We start from the raw sequence: 23,318 nt of genomic DNA on the forward strand, positions 1-23,318 counted from the left end.
TGTCAAACACTGACATACACGTTCAAACCGCTTATCAATCATCGAGCGTTGCACAAAATATTTCGGACTCGACCGAAAACCTCAAGCTTGGTTTCAAACAGTTGCGCAACTACTCAATCCATTCCATACACGATCAAAATGCTTACGCAAACATAGTAGTTACGCAAACTGTTTAATCGTGTATGGGGGCCTTAAGTGAACAGCAAGATGGATAACAGTTGGTGCTCTCTTGTGTATACTAAATAAATTAAAAAACTACAGGAAAATGATTTATTTTGTGGTAAATAATAAATATTATAAGGTAATAATACTTATGTATACGTAAAGTACAATTCTAAAAATTAATATTTCCTATATAAATTTCACATAGGCAACTACTTATGTGTTTTTCTGGTCCAAGATCTATAATTTTCTTTATAGATCTTGATTCTGGTTACCTTCTTATCAAAATCTGATAAGAGTCCAATAATCTACACCATAGATATCCATATTCATGATCTTCACAGACATTGTATATGCCATAGACTTAAATTTAATTATATTAATTATTTATTTCATAGAGTAACATTATGTAAATATCCTATCATTTTTTTTTTTTTTAATCTTACCTGTTGTATATGCTTACATTTGTATTATATAAAATATAGAAACCATACAAATGTGGATTTTTTTTGCTGCTTAACCATTACTGTTGATTCAAAATGGCTGTTGAAGTAAATATACTATAGTTGTAACTTTAGCTTGAAAAATAATATCTTAATTTTTAATATTTTTACAAAAAACAAAATATTTAAATGATAATTATATTTTATTAAATCAATATTTTAATGTTATCAATGTTTATATAAGTTTTATATTTTTCCGGTTATACATATAATTGTATTTTTAGGATAAAAAATTGGCATTAAAAAAAATTTTTTTGAGATATATTCATCCTTTAAAATCTATTACCAACAATTTGGATCAAAAAGAATGTTGGATAGAACAAATGACCTATTTGATTAAAGACTTTAAAACACTTCTCAACCTACCATTTAAAGAGTACGTACAATAAGTATAATACATTTATGCATTCATTATCAATATGATTTTATTATTTTAGATTTTGGTCTACAATCGTCTATAACAAACAAGCTACAATAGGATTATGCTCATTTCTTAAAGACGCTGCTCCTCCTCACTTAATAGATCAACTTCCACAAGATGATAATATGTTAAATATGTACAGTAAAATTTATCATTTTGCATATCGATTAATAACTCGGTTGACTACATCTTCTGAGAATGAAGTATAAATACTTTTAATATTTCTAAACAATTTAGTTATTATTTTATTTTATTAGGAGAATTATATGTCACCTCATCATATGTGGAGTTTGTTATGTGATAACAATATTATAAATATTCCCATGTTATTTGATATTTGTTCTATTTATGGTCAATCACATAAAAAAGAGTTAGAAATAATATTCAGAGAAATGTTTTTGTGTCAAAAATCATATAATGAACATTTAAAAAATTCTATTCAATTTACTATTAAAGTAAGTTGCTTAAAGTAACTATGTTAAATATATATTTTATATTTAAATTTAAAATTTTATACTTTTTAGTGCTTAGGTCAATTTCAAGATAAAATTGAATTAGATCTTGAGTGTGATAACCATTTATACAGAGGTAATAAAACTGCTGCTGAAATTGAAGAAATCAATATTATCATGATTGACGATATTATAAATTTTCTATTAGATACTTCTTATAGCATTTCAAATTTTCTAGAAGTTTACCCGATTGCCAATAGTGTTTTTTACCAAGAAAGATTGCATTTCATGTATGTATTATGAATAAAATATAATACTTAAGTAATAATTTAAAAAAATAATAATATTGTACCTATTTGTTTAGTATTGCTTCATTCTATCACTATGTTAAACCTCTAATTTATAAAAAAGTAATAACTATAAATAAATTGAAACAATATGAGAAGAAGCTTCATGCATCAAGGTTATTACTTGTAAAGAGTGTTCAATTATGTTTAACTCATCTAACAAACCAAATTATTGACAAAAAGTAAATATATATGGTCAATTATTGTTGATTGAATATAATATATAAGTCTATATATTTTTTTGTTTTTTTTTTGTAAAGTGGATCAGATGGTTTAGTTGAAGAATACCTTGAAGCTGTTACTGAACTATTACAATATAACGAATTTTTAAATGATTATAATGTTGTTTATAATTTGACTAGAGATATAAAAAAATGCCAGAAAACTTATAAAGAAATGTAAGATTTTTTTCTAATAAATTTTACAATAATTTTAAAAATATCAGCAAAATTTTTTTTATTTAGAGATGCAACAAGGTATGATTATATATTAAAATCTTTAGAACTAATTAATACATCAAACAATGAACGTGAACAAAAAATGCTACAAGAGCAACTATTAGAGGTAATGATTTTAATAATTTATTTATTTTACATACCAAATTTAAATTTTTAATTTCAGCAACAAACCAGCAATTTAAATTTAGAAAATGCAAAATTACAGTCTCTTATAAGCGATGTAAAGGATTTACTACCCCACTTAGGCAATGGATTTATCCAAGTTAGTTAATTACTAATAATCTTTTATGTGTTTACTTTGTTTGAAAATTATTTTGATTCAGCAATTTATTGTTTTTATAGAAATGTTTAGAATTTTATAATATGGATTCTGAAAAAGTTATAAATATGGTTTTGGAAAATAGTCTGCCTCCAGAACTTACTCAGTATGATTTCAATCTCCCTACCGCATTAGAAGATAATAATGAAGATAATGCTACTGGTTTTGATTCATCAACTAAAGGGTATGAATATTATTGCAAGGAATAGAATCATAAAATTAAATGCATTTTTAATCATGCATAATATTTTATATTTTTATAGCAAAAAAAAACTTAAAAAACTTAAAGCTGTTTTGGATGATAAATCTTTTCGTAACGAAATGCGACCATTTTATGAACAGTATAATTTCACTGAAGTTACTTGTGCTGAATTAGAGTCTTATTATGACGATGAATATGATGACACATATGATGAAGTGGAATATGTTATACCAGAACCCGCAGATGAAAATGAAAAAAGAAGACCTGACGTTGTACCAAGGGTTTTAACTGAAAAAAAAGTAATTATTGAATGTGTAGAAGAAGAATTTTCTGAAGATGAACCACAACAAATATTAAATTTCCAACCATTCTGTGAAAATCCTGAAGAAGTTCGTGAACGACAAGCTAGGAAATATGCTTCTAAGCAATTAAATAGGTCCAATCGTAGTAAGTATTAGTAATAATAAAAATAAAAATATATGGTTTTTAATATTCATGTTTCATTTTGTTAGGTAAACCTAAAGCATCTATTCCATCAAATACTCTTTCTGGATCAAATGTTGACTTAGATAGACAACGGAAAAATGAGAATAAAGCATTCCATGGAAATCATAACAGAAGAAATGCAGCTAGGAGTAAACAACAAAAAGGAATGTTTTAATGTTAAATTTATTTAATTTTATGGAAATATTTAAAAAAATATATAATTCAGATAAACTTTCATGATGTATAAATAATAGAATGTTCTAAAAATATATTTTTCGTGAATATATTTTTTTATAATATATTTTCTCAATATTATTATATTGAAACTAATTATTTTAATACCTAACCTCAAGTTGATTATTTTTAAAATGTATATGGTACAGATAGGCTAAGTGGAGTATCATGGAATATGGGGATCTTAATATTAATAACAATAATAGTTCATTTTTAAAAGCAAAAGTTAAATAGATTAAAAACTGTAAATTTATTTTCTTCACCTTTCTCCCAACTATTTGGAGTCAGCTACCCTTGTCCTAAACCTAATTTTCTACATCCCTTATGCATATATAATTTTCCCTCCAACATTGATTTTCATAACCACTTTTGTTACTTTTGTTACTTTTGTTTTCTCTTACCTCATCACATACACAAAACATATCAGTCAATTTTCTTTCATCTTGTCCACTATCAACGCTTCACAAATACGACGCTTACATATTCATTTTTTATTCTATCTTTTCTAGTCACTCCACTCATCTATCTAAGCATTCTAATTTCCGCAACATTCATACTCTGTTCTATTATCCTGTCAACCGCCCAACACTACGAACCATCTAGCATAGTTGGTCTCACTACACTTCTGTAACATATTTTATTATCTTAGTTGTATTCATTTTTTTGGTTTACTTAGGTGTTTCTAAAAATTTTTGAAATAATGCAACACTAAACATAAATATTTTATTGTGTGGAATTTCTATGAAAATTATCTCTAAAAATGAAGGTATACAAATCATGACGATAAACGGTAATATTAACAATACACTAAAATGAATTATTTATTTTGGAGGTAAGTGCTAGATTAAATATTTGTGGGCCCCTAGGCGATTATAATGTTGGACACTACAAAATTATTTTTTACATACATCTTTAACATTTCTATCCGATAATTGAAATAAACAGCTTTAACCGACCATTATTAATAAATAAAATTGTGTTGGTTAATTTTTTTTATTTGCAATAAAAATTAATTAATTATTATACTATTTCTATTTTTTTCAAAAAATGAATGAGTGAGACCCTAAGGCAGAAGCCTACTCCGCCTAATGGGTAATCCGACACTGTTGGAGGTATAATAACATTAAAAAAATAACATTGTATATGTAACTAATAAAATACCACTTGAATTTGCTTAAAATAAATTATGATAGTGAATTATATGTGTTGAACTACTAATGCTTTTATGTATTTATAGTAGATTATAGTATTTGTTTACTGTTTGAAGTAAATGTAGTTAAAATCGATTTAAGAATAAATAATATTTAGACATGCACTTTTATTGTAATGTAAATATTATAAAACATTGTTAATAATAATTCTATTCATATTAATGCAAATATTAAAATAAGAGATAGCTAAACTGATAAATTTATAAGATCTGGAACTAATTTATTAGAATTTCTTCATTTTTTTTATCAAAATTTACAGTACTATGAGATTTATTATTGAATAAAAAAAAATGATATAAAGATAAAAATGTATTAAATTAAATTATCTTGCCATTCAAGTATATATTTTTATCAGCAAAACATAGTTCAATATAAATAAATTTAAATTAATCAATGAGTTTCTTAGCCTTAAAATATCTTCTTAAATATAATATCTGCCATACACTTAATCCAAATAAGCAACAAATACTAAACATACTAAACCAATGAACTCTTCTGCTAGTTGACTCATTAGTATTACGCATTTCTTCAGCACGATGCTTCATGTCTGAAAAATCTTGGACTATGGATGATGATAAATCTTCTAACATCTTCAAGTCTAATTCCAAAGGCTTCAATTTGGCAACTTCGCCTAATCCTTCATATGTTTTGGCTTCAATACCAGTTTTAATATTTAATGAAACCTCTTGCATTACTCCCCTCTGATAACTAGGTACACGTGAAGTAAAGCAAATTTCAAACATATCATAATTTTCGGTACTAAATGTAAACTTTCCTTTTGTAATGTCTTGTTTATTTGCTAAAATGTGACCCTTAGAATCCCTGACAATGTAGTCCATAACCTGGTTCTCAACTGATACAATTTCATAGTCACCTTTAACTAACACATTTTGTCTGAGTTCTTCTCGTAAACATTTTTGGGTATTTGGATGCATAAACCAACGAATCGGTGTTACTAATGGAACCAATAGCATAAGAATTAAACTTAAACAATCCAGTTTTACTTTCATATTTCAGGATGTCAAATATAAATCAACTTTCAAAAAAAACTCTGTAAAAAAAAAAATTCATATTATCAAAATATAACTTCTAAATAATTAGTATGAATGATTAATTAATCTAGATTGAATATAATACACATATGGTAAAAACTAACTTAAATCTTCAGTATAATCTATAAATGATACCTTAGAATGGATAATTTTTGAATTTATATAATTGGATTAGACCAAGTTTAACTGGTTTTTAAACAAATAATAAAAGTTTAAAAAAAAACTTTTATTGTACACCCCAACTAAGGAGATATCAAACGACATTTATGATGATTAAAAATTCATGTTATAAAAAACTTAAAATTCCAACGAATGAATATTACACAACCTTCCGAGTCATAATCTGTTAGTAAGTTGAATGATGTACGACAATGAATATTAGTTTATCTCTAGTATATTTTACCTCGTGATTTCTTAACTTCAAAAATGATTTGTTCTTCGGCTGTATTTGTTGTTTTCTGTTATTGTTTGTTTGTTTGGATAGTAGTAATCATTTTTACATGTATTTAAAGCACAAACATTACGACTTTAAATAAAAACAGAAGGTGAAAATCTAACTAGGCTACATTCGATAATAGTAATCCACTCAAGAAACATTACGTAGCGTTTTTATCATATGTAATGTTATCATTTCTGATGATGTTTTGAGTTTAATAAAAATGTGTGTTGTGCAGTGTAGTAGTGTGTATACCTGATTAGTGATTATCAATAGACACTGTTTATTTGATTAAATTTATGATAACAAGTTTCAATAAACAATAGTTTGAAAATATAATAATTTCATACCATTTCACTTTTCCCAGTAAAATGTTATTCAATTTTACGATATTAACTTTTAAACTTGAACATTAATGATTTTCATTGAAAACGAAAACTGAAAATACAAATGTGTCTTTATTAATGTGCTTTAAATTGGTAATATATTTAAATTATATTTTAGTATTGTGTATTTTAATCATAATGTTATTTCGCTAATCGTGTCTTTGATATTTGTAATTTAAATGCATGTAGGTATTAATGATATATTTTCATATATAGCAACGTAGGTAATTATTAAATTAATGGTATAATTATTTTCATAGTGTGGACTTTGGACAAAATCAAACTAAGTGTACTATATATTTAAGCATACATTGTATCAAATGCAATGTGTTATTATTATTAATTGAATTAGGAAGCAAAATAATTAGCATATATAAAAATTATTACAGATTATTAACCCTATTTAATATAAAGTATATATACAATTTTTTTACGGGGATAAAAATAAGCCCATCGAAGTATATTTGATGTATTAATAAATTAACAGCTTATTTAAAATTCTAATTTAGCAAATACCGTTTATTTCAGGTAAAAAATATTAACGATAATTCTTCGTCTACACTGTTATCATTTCCTAGTACCACAACCAAAAATTAGTTGTTCAATGATATATAATTTAATCAATATTTTTCTACTATCTTTTAAAACTATTAAAACCATAGAGTAATATAATATTACTCTATAATTAAAACAGTGGGACATTTAGTAGGAACAAAGGAGGTGAATATCTCTGGCTCCATATCTTGGATGCTATCTGGGATGGCATTGTGTACATTTTTTATGAAGTGAAAAATAATAATGTTTTTACTCCTATGATTATTAATTATGACACCGCAGTACGACTAACTGAAATAATCGTAGATCACAAAAAAAGGGGTTTAAAGAAAAAAAAACCTATTCTGCTTCGTGCAGTAGACAAGTGTTTAATTACATAACAATAGCGTAAACTTCGACTAGCACGTGAAACCATAAGCGTACGCACGGCAGAGTTGGGCGTGCCACGGGTCACCCGAAATGTTGTAAATTATATCCAACAATTTAAGTCTAAAAGAAAAGAGCCCGTATTTTAACTGATATTGCTCAAATTAAATGTAATTTATTTTAAAATATTTGGTAAAAATAAATTATGTATCGTAATGGAAAAATAAAATATAATGTAGAACAATTTTCGTGTAAAAAATTTTTATGAAAATATAACAGCTAAATTGACTAAGAAATTACAAATTATAAAAATTGAAGCTATTTGAGAAAAAATGTATAAAATTCTAGAAAAATATATTCATTGGGACTTATATACTATATAAATAAATATATAATTAATTATTTATACGTTATACTTTATAATATATACATACACGTTTTGTTAAGATAGAGCTCAAAAGTATTGTAGACAAGGCCTTATCTAAAAATATTTTTTGGGAGGGGTCCAAAACATGTATATTGTAATTTTATTGATTTAAGATTTTAACTTTTGATATTTGGTTAAAAATTAGACAGAAAAAGATTTAATTAATCTTCTTTTATTAAAATTAATATCATATTTTCATATGATATTATGATATAAAACTAAAAGCAGTCAATGGTTAATTGGAGCTTAAGTCATTTTTGACTGAAAATATTTATGTTGGTATTAAAAATAAATAATTATTTTAAACATTTGTAAAATATTGAAGAAATTTCGAGGGGGGTGGTCCAGACACTCTGGACCCCCCCAGATACGGCCTTGATTGTAGGCACCCTTGAAATACAAATTTGTGCACACCTATGCATGGAACAGTGACTGGCATTTCTATAAATACTAAATACTCAAGTTCTTACTGTGACTTCTCGTTTAATCAAAACAATGATTAAGTATGTAAGAAATATTAAGAAATTTTTCTTTGTATTTAAATGTATCTAATATCTCATGGGCCAATTGCGCAATGTTTGGTGTTTTCATTTCTTTCATTATAACGCTATTATATTCCTCCATTAATTGCGGAATAAAAATAAAAATTTCTTCCTAAGAAAATTTTCAATTACTTGTTTGTGTTTTTGATAATTAACTATAATCCTCCTAAATTATTAAACTGGAAACAATGCCAATGTACTTTCCAAAATTATTCTGATCTTGGTCTAAACTTATAACTAGGCCTGAGGAGTTGTTGCGTTTGCAACTTTTTTCTGTTATTTGAATTTATTGCTAAGTAGATTATAAATTCATTTCGTGCAAGTATTAATTAATAAATAAATAAATTAGTGAATTAATTATTTATTAATTTAATTTTATCTAAAAAATGTGAGTGCAAATTTATGTAATTATTGACATTTTTTCGATTTGATTCCAATTTTGTTGATTCTCCTCAAAATTTAATTAATATGTTTAATTATCTAATTAATTTGTTACATAGGATTAAATTCGATTGGATGACACGGAGAGAAGTTTCGTGCATATTATGAGATAAGAGAATTCCAATGGGGCTGAAAGATAAATTTTACAAGAGTGTAGTGAGACTAAGTATCATATATATGGTTCGAAATGTTGGGTGGTTGACAGGAGAATAGAGTAGAGTATGAGTGTTACATAAATTAGAATGCTTAGATAGACGAGTGGAGTGTCAAGATAAAATAGAATAAAGAACGAATATGTTAGAAATAGTAATGGTGTAGCGTCGATAGTAGAAAAGATGAGAAAAAATAGATTGATATGCAGAGGTGGGACTAAGAATTTTTACGCCTGGGGAAAATGTTAAAATTAGGCCCTATAATAGATCAATAATCAAATACTTTACTTGAGATTTTTTTTCAATAAAGTTAAAAATATCAAATTAGTTGTTAATAATTACAAAAATTACACCTTCTAAAATGTTATGCCCTGGAATGATTCTCGTCTTCCAGCCCTAGTTCCGCCCCTACAATTGTGTTTTGGGCATGTGATGAAGCGAGAAGAAACAAAAGCAGTAAAAGTAGTTATGAAAATTAACGTTGAAGGGAAAAGAGGAAGACCAAAAAAGAAATGGTTGGATACGATTGAGAATTATATGAAGACTGTTGGTGTGTGCGTTGAAGATGTAGAAAATAAAGTTTAGAACAAGGGTGGCCGACCCCAAATAGTTAGGAGAAAGGCGAAGGAGAAGAAGAAGAAGATTTAATTAATTTGTTATTGAATTAATGAATTCACTAACAAAAAAATATTAGTTATTTAGCTATAGACATTTTATAGGTTCGAAATGTTTTAATTAAGTTGGTAATGTTTATAGGTACCTACTTGATTATCTATTAGATTTTGATACGAATATTTTAACATAAAATAATAAATAAATATTGTGATTTTAGACTTTTTTTGCTAAAATCATAGAGACTTGAATTTTTACTGAATGCTAAATATCAACGTTCTTTAATGGTGTTTTTATTTTCAAAATATTTTGGCTTAGTGCTATTTTTTGATATTTGAAATGTTCATGTTTACTAAGCTTTCATCGTAAAATGATGATAAAATAATTTTGATTATATGAAAAAACTTAAAAATACAATGTATAAATGCTCATACATTACCCTTATTTATGTACCTAGAAATGGATCCAAAATAATTTATTCCATTTTTTTTTTAGAAAACAGAATAAATTATTTTTATATTTTTTTATAAAACATTAAATTTCTATACTTTAAGGTTTGAAAATTGAATTCAAGATTTTTTACAAGTTTTATTAATAGTCCGAAACAATAGACCGAAAGTCGCATAAAAATGTTATGAGCATTAGATAATTAAATTTTAATGACATTCAGTATATCAACGAATGTCCATTAATCGATATTTGTTGTTGTCTTAAAAGTATTAAGAGGACGTCACACCCACATGTGTTGTCACCGTCTGACATACGCACAACATAGCAAATTTGCGTTCAGTGATTCAAATGTATTGAAAACATCATAACTCGCTAAAAAATTTAAATATCGGAAAAAACCGACCAACAAAACACAGATAATATTCTTCCTTTGAATTTTGATTATAAGTCAGTTTACTCTAATATTAAATCTAACATCACTACATTTGAATCACTGAACGCAAATTTGCTATGTTGTACGTATGTCAGACGGTGACAACACATTTATATTTATATATTTTTATTTTTATTTTTTTATTATTTTTTGTTTTCTAGCAAAAAGTTATTAAGTATAAAATGCTATTGATTATTTTATTGGAAGAGGGTTAAATATTGCCAAACATGGTGGTTTTAGATTTTATTTTTATTTTATTTAAAATATATTGCATTAAGCATAAAATTGTATAGAACCAAAATTTTAGATTCAAATACTTTCTATAAAAAATGTTATTATAACATTTTTAGTAAATCTATTATTTTATAAGAAAAAATATATAATATATTAATTATTACCTTTTTCTGGAAAAAATCGAAATGTTCACAGTATTTACAGTTTATTTCTTTAATGATTGCTGTTATGATCACATACAAAAGAAATTAAATTAAATTGTCATATAATCATGTCATATCTTATCAGCTTTGCCACGTATTGTGCATCTAATAATTCTTGTGACACGTGAAGGGGTAATTAATCATCAAATTTAACTCATATAACTTTTTTATAGTAATGAAAAAAAACTAGAGGGATGAGAAATGAAAAATATTTAAATTTTCCCTCCCACCCTTTATAACTAAAGGCAACTAAACTGTACTCTTATTGAAATTATTGAGTTAACTTACTCATATTAACATTATATATATATTTAATTTTCTTACGTTTACCCAACTCTTCCAATAAAACAATCAATCCATTGCATTTTTTACTTAATAACTTTTTGTTAGAAAATTTAATTTCCTATCATTCTTATATGGGATTTTTTGTTGTATCATCAACCATTATTCTGATATACTTAAAAAAAAAACCATAAAAAATTAATTTTTTTAAATAAATGAAATCTATATAAATAAAAATCTAATGCTGTTTATAAGTCTCGCTAAAACGTTCATATAAAATAATAGATGTTTAAAAAATTGTATAGAAATGTTTTTATTAAAAATATAAATATCTATAATTTAAGTTATTTATACATAGGTTATTATTGATTATATTCAGAAAAATTACAAACCAATCCTGTTTTGCAATTTTTTAACCCCCTTGTGGCACGTGAAGGGGGTTAGTAATCATGACCAATATTAACTCAAATAATAATGAACAAAATGAGGGAGTGAGAAATCAAAAATTTGAAAGTTCAAAAATAAGGGCCACTTTATTGTATATTGGTTTTTAAAAGTACTTTTCTAAAATGTCGAATAACCTATATGTGTGCGTAATTTTAAATTAAAATATTAATTATTTTTAAGACCTGTAATTCAAAAAAACTAAATATTTGAACTGTATGATGTTTAACAGTCTCCTTCGGTGCATGTGCATATCTCATCATAACGTTTTATGTGGTGGACAGGTCACACAAACAAGTAACGAAGCAATTTTCTGGGCGCCACACAGACCCGTATCGACCTCCTTTTTAATATGATTGCCTAACCGACTGTATTTTACAACTTTTATCCTTGATAGTTGGCCAAAGGATCTTATGAAAAAGTTTTTAAATAAATATTCTCCTGTAATAATCTCGAAACAAAAATAATTTTTTTATTAAATTTACTTTATTGCACTTAATACATTTAAATCTGTCTAATATAATTAACGTAAATACTTTTATAGAATTGTGATATTAATCCATTGCCCTAGTCCTGCTTCACATTAATAGTGGGTGGAATCCTAGAAATGACGTCATCTTTTAACCCCCACCAGTCAACTCTGTTATTGATTTTCACCCTTGCTTTCTTTCAACATGCACAGGCGCAACCAAAGGGGTACACAAGTAGTTTACTGGTGGATGCTGATGAGTTCATAACCATAAGTTGAACATTTTCACTATGCTATGATATTTAAATGACTGGTAATTTATTATTCATGTACTTAAACTAGTCAAGATTATTAAAGAAACCTATTTTTTTTTTCATTATATTTATTATTTATATTTTTTTTTTTTGTATATATGTTTGTGAAGGATAGAAATTTTCATTTGAATAACGTCACATCATAAAAAACGACCATGTCTTCTGTAAAAGTGGCCGTTCGAGTACGGCCTTTTAACAATCGAGAAATAACTAGAGATTGTAAATGCATTATTGAAATGGCTGGGTACACAACATGTAAGTTTTCTTTAAAAAAACATGTAAAATTCAATAAAAAAAATTAACCACTCCCTAAATGTTTTACTCTATTGCATTAATGAAAAAAGTTCTATTTATTTATTTATATTTTTGCAGCAATTACAAATCCTAAACTCCCTCCTAATGTTAAAGATGCTACAAAAAGTTTTAATTTCGATTATTCTTATTGGTCTCAAAATGTAAGTAAAAATAAAAGGTTTTATTGTTTGATAATGAAAATGTTGTCTTTATAATTTAGCCTTCAGATCCAAGTTTTGCATCCCAGACAATGGTGTACAGAGATATTGGTGAAGAAATGTTACAGCATGCTTTTGAAGGTATGTAATATTATATTTAACTTTACATTTATGTTATAATTAATTTTTTTATTTATAGGGTATAATGTATGCATATTTGCATATGGTCAAACAGGAGCTGGAAAATCATATACCATGATGGGAAGACAAGAAGAGGAAGGTCAGGAAGGCATAATCCCATTAATTTGCAAAGATTTGTTTCATAGGATTAGATCAACTACCAATGATGAGTTACAGTACTCTGTTGAGGTAAAAAATAAAAATAATTTAAAAGTATAAAAATAATAAATAATCATAATAATATTTATTTATTTAAGGTTAGTTACATGGAAATATACTGTGAACGTGTTCGTGATTTATTAAACCCTAAAAATAAAGGTAATCTTCGTGTTCGTGAACATCCTTTATTAGGACCTTATGTAGAAGATTTATCAAAACTTGCTGTTACCACTTATCAAAATATTCACGATCTCATTGATGAAGGCAACAAGGCTAGGTAAACATTTTAACATTTTTATAAGGTATAAATAATTGTATTATGACCTATTGGTTTTTGATATTTTACAAATTAATTTAACAATATTTTATTTATTTATTTTAGAACCGTTGCAGCAACTAATATGAATGAAACATCTAGCCGTTCTCATGCAGTTTTTACCATATTTTTTACTCAAAAACGGCTTGATGAAATGACTCAGCTAACTACTGAAAAAGTTAGTAAGATATCACTGGTTGATTTAGCTGGATCAGAAAGAGCTGATTCAACTGGTGCTAAAGGAACTAGACTGAAAGAAGGTGCAAACATTAATAAAAGTTTGACTACTTTAGGAAAAGTTATATCCGGATTAGCTGAAATGGTATGTGTACAATTTACAAATAATATTAATTCAAAAATGTGTATTATAAACTATACTAAAATGTATGCAACTTCATAAATATAAATTAATGAATAGTAATTGTGATAACTCAAATCAGAAATGAGGGAAAACAAATTTGATTTATATGAACAAACCAATTTTTGATCAATTATTTGAATTATTGTCACTTGATTGTACCTACATATTTATAATTCATTAATTTTGTGTTGTCTTAAACATCATTATTTCAAAATATTTAAAATATTTTTTTTTAGTAATCATTTCAATTTTAGGAACATATTTTTCATATTTAAATTTAAAAATAGTATCAGTCTTAAAAAAATTAAATATGAGTCAATAATTTAGTATATTTTGATAATTATTTCTTTAAAGTAAAAATAAATTATTTTTTAATAAATCATACATTTGGTCTTTGTAATTATCAGATTATTATATTTAAATATGAAAAAATTATACTTTTTTATAAATTTGATATTTTAATGTTCTGATCATATTTTCAAAAACTATATAATCTTTCATAGTTTAAAGATTTTGTAAGAAAATATTTTTATTATTATATAAAAACCATCTTTTAAATATTTGCTAATTTTTTAAAAGTATTTATAACTTCTTAAAATGAAATGTTTGTTATAATTTTTTTTTTTTGTTTTTAAACGTCTAACTCTCCAACACTGTTCATTTAACATTTTCCATAATAATATCATGAATTTGTGTTTTGTGATAATTTTATTGTGGTTAATGAGGCATTGCACGTCTTATACATACAATGCTTTTAGGAATATGAATTATGAAAATAATAAATATATGTAATTTGACAAAAAAAAATTAAATAAAATAGTTTTATATTATATAACAATTGTACACTTATTTTATACTCATTTATTTTATTTTTTTCATGCATATTTCCATCTAAACGGCCAATAGTCAGTAAGTACTTTTGTTAATTATTAACTATCAATAGTATCAAATATCAATAGTAATCAAAGTACCATACTTTTATTCTTGTAAATTCAGCTTCAAAAAAAAAGAAGAAAGGCGATTTTATTCCTTATCGTGACTCTGTATTAACCTGGCTTTTGAGAGAAAATCTTGGTGGAAACTCTAAGACAGCTATGATTGCTGCTATTAGCCCTGCAGATATCAACTATGATGAAACTCTATCTACTTTAAGGTAATATATCCATTAAATGAAAATATATTTTTTTAACTATAAGGTTGAATACAAGAAGAAAGAGTGTAAATTTATTAAAAATATTAATATTTTATAGATATGCTGACCGAGCAAAACAAATTGTTTGCAAGGCTATTGTTAATGAAGATGCTAATGCCAAACTCATTCGTGAACTAAAAGAAGAAATACAAAGACTTCGAGACTTACTAAAAGCTGAAGGAATTGAAGTACAAGAAGGTATATTTATTTTATTATTATTATTATTTTTATTATTATCAGTGTTTAAATAGATCTTTAAATACAAATTAGTGTAGTGACAATGGTTTTTATGTTTATGGGCATCAGGCGGTAAAATGATCTATGGGAAACTTAAAGAAAACCGTAAGTAGGTAGACCAGTAGGTAATCTTTCATGCTTTCAGTGTCCTGTTTCCATAAAGCTAGTTTGGTTTTAACACATATAAGTTCAATATCAACAACAAAAAGAAAAAATATTATTGATTTTAATAATTACGCTTAGCTATTATTTCAAAAATATATTTAATCATACTATCACTTTAATTGTTTATTTATTTTTAGGAGATGATGGGGTAAAAATGCTTAAAGATGGTGAAGATAAACCTAATGTTCCTTCATCTATGATTGCTGAAGAAGCTGTTGATCAACTTCAAGCTAGTGAAAAATTAATTGCCGGTATAAAAATATTAATAATTTTCAATAAATAAATAATTTTTTTTTAATTACTTTGATTTATATTTTTATTGTAAAGAACTTAATGAAACGTGGGAAGAAAAATTAAAACGTACTGAAGAGATACGAATTCAAAGAGAAGCTGTATTTGCCGAAATGGGAGTAGCTGTTAAAGAAGATGGCGATACAGTTGGAGTTTTTTCACCACAAAAAGTAATTATTTTTATTTAATTGAAACAATGTATTAATATAAATTAACTTTATAGACTCCACATTTGGTCAATTTAAATGAAGACCCATTCATGTCCGAATGTTTAATTTATTACATCAAAGAGGGTGTAACACGTGTTGGTTCTGCTGAATCTAAAATAACTCAAGATATTCGTTTATGTGGCTCATATATACAACGGGAACATTGTTGCTTTGAAAATTTAAATGGTGTAGTTACTTTAATACCAATAAAAGGTGCTTTATGTTTTGTAAATGGTCGAGAACTCAATGAACCTATTATACTGAAAACGGGTTCAAGAGTTATTCTTGGGAAAAATCATGTTTTTCGTTTTAACCATCCAGAGCAGGGTAAACTTAAAAATATAATATACATGTAGCAACATTTTTATTCATTATATTTATGTCTAGTAAGAGAACGGAGAGAATATAAAAATAAGACCGAAGTAACAGTAGAAAACATCAAAGAAAGTAATAAAAGTCTTTTTACTGATATTTTTATTGTTAAATATTAAGTATAAATATCTTCTTAAGTTACATCAAAACCAGAGAAGTGTTCTCCTGCTGAAACTCCTATTGGCAATGAAAATGTAGATTGGAACTTTGCACAAATTGAATTACTAGAAAAACAAGGAGTTGATTTGAAACAAGATATGCAACAAAAATTAAATGCACTTGAGGAGCAATTTAAAAAAGATAAAGAAACTGCTGATCAAATATTTGAAGAACAACGCAAAGTAAAATAAAAATAAAACAAAAAAAATCAGTAGTAGAAAATGAAAGTTTTTGTGTTTTATCTTTAGAATTATGAAGCTAGGATAGATGCTCTTCAAAAACAAGTTGAAGAACAAAGCATGACAATGTCTATGTACAGTTCTTATACTCCAGACGACTTTATTCAAGAAGAAGATATATTTGGTAAATATTCATTGAATTTGGTAAATTCATTCAAAATTAATATTTCATTTTAATTTCTTTGTACTTAATTGGAACTTCAGTTAATCCATTATTTGATGCTGAATGTAATTGGACTGATAAAGAATATCAACTAGTTTTAACAACCTGTCGTAAGTGGAAGTATCATCAATTTACATCTTTACGAGATGATTTATGGGGAAATGCTGTATTTTTGAAAGAAGCCAATGCTATATCAGTAGAGCTTAAGAAAAAGGTAAATAAATGTTAAGCAAAATTGTTGTAACATATTATTTTACTTAATTTTTTTATTTATTTGTTGTTTCAGGTTCAATTTCAATTCACATTGCTGACTGATACATTGTATTCTCCATTACCAGTAGATTTCTTAACACATGATGATGATGCAGATAGACCATTTCCACGTACCTATGTTGCCATTGAAGTACTTGACACAAAAAATGGTGCTACACATTATTGGACATTAAATAAGTTAAAGTAAATATTCATAATTTACTTAAAATTATTAGGTTATCAGGAAGAAGGGTGATTCTAACACTTGTCTTTGTGTTAGAATGAGGTTGGATCTTATGCGCCAAATATATAATGGGGATATTGAAAGTCCCCAGAATTCACCTTGCGAACTTAAGGATGATTTTTTCCAATGTCTGACTGCCTGCACCCCTCAAAAGTCTTTCTCCTATTTGATACCCTCAAGGTTAGTGTTCCCTATTTAAGTCCTATGAATAATAATAAGTGGTTTGTCAGACATGTTTATTTCGAGAATAAATTTGGCATTTATCCCATCATAATTTATCAATTTCTTTATAAAATATTGTTATATTACCAATTTTGATTCAATGTAGCACTTTCTTATAATTCATTATTATTATTTTATATTGTTTTTTTATTTACAGACAAAGATTAGAACTTATGCGAGAAATGTATCAAAATGAAGCAGAAATATCACCTACATCACCAGATTTTAATATCGAAGCAATTACTGGTGGAGATCCATTTTATGATAGGTTTCCATGGTTTAGACTTATTGGTAGATCGTTTATCTATTTAAGCAATTTAATGTATCCTGTACCTTTAATACATAAAGTATCAATAGTTAATGAAAAAGGTGATGTTAAGGGTTACCTTCGTGTTGCTATACAGGCAGTTTCAGGTATATTATTTAATCAATAATTTATTAAACTTAATCATAAATATATATTATATATGTGTATGTTTGCATAGAAGATGAGGCTTCTGATAATTCGTGTGGAGTAAGACAATTTGCTAAAATATCTTTTAATGATAAAGATCTATTAGGTCGTTTATCTGGGAAAAAAAATACTGATGTCACAGAAAGAATTGTTACAGGGAAAAGTTGCATTAAAACTGATGGTATAAAAATAAATCATCCTACATTTATTTATTAGTTAACATTAAATTAACATGGTTTTAGAAATTGAAGCTGATGGAGACAGTGGTCATGGAGATAGCTCTGTGTCATCTGATATCAAAGATGAAGAACTTCCAAGTCACCTATTGATTAGTAAAGATTTTACATTCAGAGTCACCCTACTACAAGCTGTTGGGGTTCCCAACGAATATGCTGATATATTTTGTCAATTCAAGTAATTTAAATGTTTAAACTCTAATAAATATTTTATTAATTTATTTCTAAATTTTCAGTTTCTTACACAGACATGATGATGCATTTTCTACTGAACCCGTTAAAAATTGTGGCAAAGGCACACCAGTTGGATTTTATCATGTACAAAATGTTAGTTGTTAAAAAAAAAGTTTTTTTTTTTGAGAAACTGTTTTTATATTTATGTATACATTTATAGATAACAGTTCCAGTTACAAAATCGTTTATAGAATATATAAAGACACAACCCATTGTATTTGAAGTATTTGGACATTATCAGAAACATCCACTTCACAATGATGCTAAACAAGATAGTACTTTGTACATACAATTTTACATATTAAATATATGTTGTTAAAATTTAATTTTTACATTTATTTTCTAGTATTCGGCAACCTCCAAGACGAATGTTACCTCCATCAATACCAATCAGTTTACCTGTACGCTCTCCTAAGTTTGGAGTATTACCTTCATTATGTACATCACATATACACGCTAAATATGATTTATTGGTTTGGTTTGAAATATGCGAACTAGGTAAGGTAAATAATTTTGAAATTTAGAAATTTTGTTTACAAAAAATATTTTATATTAGGACCCGATGGTGATTATGTACCCTGCGTGGTTGATCACAGTGAAGAATTACCTTGTCGAGGACTCTTCATGCTGCATCAGGGCCTACAACGCCGTATACGTATAACTATAGTACATGAAACTGCTCCAGAATTGCGTTGGAAAGAAATACGAGAGCTTGTTGTTGGCCGTATTCGCAATATACCTCAATCAGAAGATGATGATACAGACAATTCTGTCCTTTCACTTGGCCTCTTTCCAGGAGAATACCTTGAAATTCCTGGTGAAGATCGTTGCATGTTTCGTTTTGAAGCAGCATGGGATAGTTCATTGCATAATTCTATACTCCTTAATAGAATATCCACTGGTGGAGAACACATATTTATGACTATATCTGCTTATTTAGAGGCAAGAATTTTTTTACTTTTAAATTGATTTATTTAAAATAAAAAATTGTTCATTAATTTTAGTTGGAGAACTGTGGATGTCCAGCCATTATTACCAAAGACTTAAGCATGGTTATTTATGGTAGAGATGCAAGAACAGGCCCTAGATCCTTGAAACATTTATTCAGTGGCAATTATAAAAACAGTGAAGCTAATAGGCTGTCTGGCATTTATGAACTTGTGCTGAAAAGAGCTTCAGAAGCAGGTAGTCCAGGTAGTTTTCGTGACAAAAGAGAAATGCAGTAGAAAACAAAAATTGTTGGCTTGTAGATGTAGTTAATCCTTCAAAAATTTGAATTTTTAGTCAATAAAAATAATTATAAATATTATATTTAACTTTTGTAAAGGGGTTCAAAGACGACAAAGACGTGTTTTGGATACAAGTTCCACTTATGTTCGAGGTGAAGAAAATCTTGAAGGTTGGAAACCACGTGGGGACAGTTTAATATTTGACCATCAATGGGAACTTGAAAAACTTACTAGACATGAAGAAGTTGGCCGTACTAGACATATGATTCTCCTTAGAGAACGACTGGGTCTTGACAAAGTACCAATCACCAAATCTGAAAAGGTTTTTAATTCATATTAAAAATATTATATGTATAATCTATTATAAATATTAATTCCATTAGGAGGTTTGCAACATAATGGCCAAAGCTTCAAGTTCCACTAAAGATATAATGAGACCACCTAGTCCTGTGGTATTACGCAATATTGATCCTATTGTGTATGAGCCTTGGCAAATGAATGAGAGAGAACGATACTTAGCAACTAAATGTATCAAACTTATTCAAGGAAGAATACCATCCAAAGTATACTTTATTTAAACATTATCGAAACATTAAGAAAAAAGAATATTAATCAACTATTTTTAGGAAAATCTGATACAGTCCTACACTGATGCACTCACTCCAACTGATGATAAGACCGAATCAAATATTAGTCATTCATCTAGCTGTATAACAATATCAAATCATGAGTATGATAGACAAAATATTATATTTGTTTTTATTTATTATACTAATTGCATATTGTAGATTATTTTCGCCAGATCGTAGTTTCCGTGGTTCAAATATAGATGACTCAATATACCTTAATCAGGATGTTATGATTTCTTCTCAAGTACCATCTGAACCACAACTTGTGCTTTATGTGCCAGAAGTTGAAGAAATAAGAATAAGTCCTGTAGTTTCTAGAAAAGGTTATCTGAACATATTAGAACATAAAACTAATGGGTGGAAGAAACGATGGGTGGTAAATATTTTATCTAATTTATTCATATATAATAGTTAAGAGAACATAATGATTATATAATACTTACGAATTATTGATATTTTTATTAACTATTAATGTATTGTTTACTAATTTCCAGACAGTTAGACGTCCTTATGTATTTATATTTAGAGACGAAAAAGACCCAGTTGAAAGAGCACTAATCAACTTAACTACAGCTCAAGTTGAATATTCTGAAGATCAATTGGCAATGGTCAAAGTCCCGAATTCGTTTAGGTATTTTTTTTTTTTTCTCTAAATCAATTTACAATAAATAGAAAAGAACTAAAGTTATAGCAAAAAAATATATAAAAGTTTAAATTAAATAACTAATTATGAGTTACATAAAGATTTTAAACTTAGCAGGTAATCAGGTATTTGTAATACAAAATAATTCAAGGCTTCAAGGGTCTAAATTTTCAATTCTCAGCCTAATGTGTATTTTTTTTTATCAAATCCAATCCATAACTATTATCGATTTTAATTCCAATACTTAAACCCAAGTAAAAACAAGTTAACTATCTCAATTTTTTGTGACTGTATAAAATAGCTATCTCCCAATATGCGGTCTATCACAAAAATATGCGGTCCACCAAAATGGACGTGGTCTACCGTAATAATATTAAAAGTATAAATAAAAAAAAAATGTAATTTATTAAGGATCCACAAAGCATATTTTCATATCTCTAAAGAAAGCATCAAAAATATTATCAGTTTTATTTAATCCTCTCCACCAATACTCGGCTAAGTACCTCTCTAAAGCTCGATTCACACTAGCGGTCTCGGTTCGGTCCGGTCACGGTCAAGTCAACATCGATAGTACGTAATCCAACGGCATCGTACACACTATCGATCACGGTCAAGTCACGGTCAGGTCCGGTCAAGTCTCGACCGATCATGCACGATCCAGACCGCCGCGATCACGAGCTTTTTGATCGAGACCACCTAGTGTGAATAGTCAACCGTCGTGCTTATCTCGGTCATATCCATTGTTTTGATTGTTTTTTGAACACTTTTGTATACTTTGTGGCAACATGCAGATAGAACTTGACTGATTTTGACCGGTAGTGAGAACTGTACATTATAATACTTGACCGTGACCGGACCGAACTGAGACCACTTGTAAAAATCGAGCTTAAGAGGTCTTCATTAGTATCACACATTTTTTTAACGATTTTGAGTAAATAATAGTTAATAATAGTAATAGTAAATAATAATGATTGGGGATTCCCAGCTATAGGTAGAACACATTACATTGGTAGACCGCATATTGGAAGATAGCCTATAAAATATTACCTAAAACCATAGCCATGTTATTTGTTGAATTTACAATAGAATTTAAAGTTCATAAAATTCTTCTTCTTCTTCTTCTTTGTCTGGCCATTCTACTCCCTAAGAGTTTTAGCCGTTACTACAATATCCTGCCACTTTTATTTGATCTATTGTCCGAGGCTTCGATATTTGTGATATCATAAAATTAGTTTTAATTAGGTAGGGTTGTTAGTCTTACACTTAACCCCTAACCTGGAGGACCAGACCTCCCCAGTCAACTAAGGCCAGGGAGGTTGCTATTGCAGCAACTAGTCCTGAGCGATGGGAGCGCCACTTTCCTTACGCCAGACTTAATTTATCACACGAAAAAATAAGATTAGAAGAGAAAGAAACTTATGTGATGTAAAAAAAAATAAACATATATTTTTTGTTTTATTTTCAGTGTTGTAACTAAACATAGAGGTTACTTAATGCAAACACTACTAGATAAAGAAGTATATGAATGGTTGTATGCTATAAATCCTCTTTTGGCTGGTCAGATTCGGTATGTTGTTATAAAATAATATGACTACTTAAGTACATATTATTATAATGTTCATTTGAAATGTTTATAGGTCAAAAACTTCACGGCAAATAATGCCCAACGGACAAAATCAAAAACCTGCATTTGTGTCTAATCCAATTGACACACACCAATAAATATCAAAAATCTAATATACATACAATATCTATATGTTCATTTGTTTTTAAATGTCCTAAAACGTTCATTTTTGTCACATTATAGCACTATCGTTTATCGATATATACCATTTAGTAATGTGCCATTAAAATATTGGGCTTTAAGTATGTATGCTGCCAAAACACTGATTGCTTTTTAAAAAATGTTTAATAAATTTTAATTTTAAGACAGCGGTTGTGAAATAATCGGTTTAATGTTTTAAATTTTAAAATAAATGATCTTTCTTGTTTGTTAATAGTTATACCGATACAAGCTATTATGTAAAAGCATAATTGATCAAATTATATTTTTCGTTTTTTTTTTCAATCATTATTGTGATATTTTA

At 27.2% G+C, this 23,318-nt stretch overlaps 3 protein-coding genes across 3 annotated transcripts; 2 read left to right on the plus strand and 1 right to left on the minus strand.

Annotated features, from left to right (window-relative positions):
• Window positions 1-576: 576 nt before the first annotated feature.
• Window positions 577-3,582, plus strand: LOC112680186 (activating signal cointegrator 1 complex subunit 2). Its single transcript, XM_025550211.1, has 12 exons — window positions 577-713; window positions 890-1,041; window positions 1,103-1,289; window positions 1,344-1,541; window positions 1,611-1,828; window positions 1,903-2,067; window positions 2,146-2,283; window positions 2,350-2,449; window positions 2,507-2,605; window positions 2,686-2,846; window positions 2,926-3,311; window positions 3,377-3,582. Exons 1-12 carry the CDS (start codon window positions 702-704, stop codon window positions 3,523-3,525), a joined length of 1,965 nt encoding a protein of 654 aa, XP_025405996.1. The 5' UTR covers window positions 577-701; the 3' UTR covers window positions 3,526-3,582.
• Window positions 3,583-5,117: 1,535 nt separating this feature from the next.
• Window positions 5,118-6,472, minus strand: LOC112680202 (transmembrane emp24 domain-containing protein bai). Its single transcript, XM_025550239.1, has 2 exons — window positions 6,251-6,472; window positions 5,118-5,846 (listed from the first exon to the last, which is right to left on the minus strand). The coding sequence occupies exon 2, from the start codon at window positions 5,803-5,805 to the stop codon at window positions 5,182-5,184; it is 624 nt and encodes a 207-aa protein (XP_025406024.1). The 5' UTR covers window positions 5,806-5,846; window positions 6,251-6,472; the 3' UTR covers window positions 5,118-5,181.
• Window positions 6,473-6,615: 143 nt separating this feature from the next.
• LOC112680203 (kinesin-like protein unc-104) lies at window positions 6,616-23,283 on the plus strand. Its single transcript, XM_025550240.1, has 34 exons — window positions 6,616-6,762; window positions 12,493-12,592; window positions 12,704-12,848; window positions 12,966-13,048; window positions 13,108-13,186; window positions 13,245-13,414; window positions 13,483-13,661; window positions 13,767-14,026; window positions 15,058-15,214; window positions 15,312-15,451; window positions 15,793-15,906; window positions 15,983-16,116; window positions 16,170-16,482; window positions 16,543-16,602; window positions 16,666-16,868; window positions 16,935-17,049; window positions 17,130-17,302; window positions 17,375-17,544; window positions 17,621-17,764; window positions 17,964-18,220; window positions 18,292-18,441; window positions 18,503-18,674; window positions 18,733-18,823; window positions 18,891-19,012; window positions 19,077-19,228; window positions 19,287-19,672; window positions 19,735-19,924; window positions 20,058-20,281; window positions 20,343-20,522; window positions 20,586-20,689; window positions 20,748-20,964; window positions 21,083-21,219; window positions 22,697-22,798; window positions 22,869-23,283. Exons 3-34 carry the CDS (start codon window positions 12,749-12,751, stop codon window positions 22,951-22,953), a joined length of 5,163 nt encoding a protein of 1,720 aa, XP_025406025.1. The 5' UTR covers window positions 6,616-6,762; window positions 12,493-12,592; window positions 12,704-12,748; the 3' UTR covers window positions 22,954-23,283.
• The last annotated feature ends 35 nt before the right edge of the window (window positions 23,284-23,318 follow it).

This window comes from Sipha flava, unplaced genomic scaffold, assembly GCF_003268045.1.
Source record: "Sipha flava isolate LNK unplaced genomic scaffold, YSA_version1 174_pilon_pilon, whole genome shotgun sequence".
Lineage (NCBI taxonomy): Eukaryota > Metazoa > Arthropoda > Insecta > Hemiptera > Aphididae > Sipha > Sipha flava.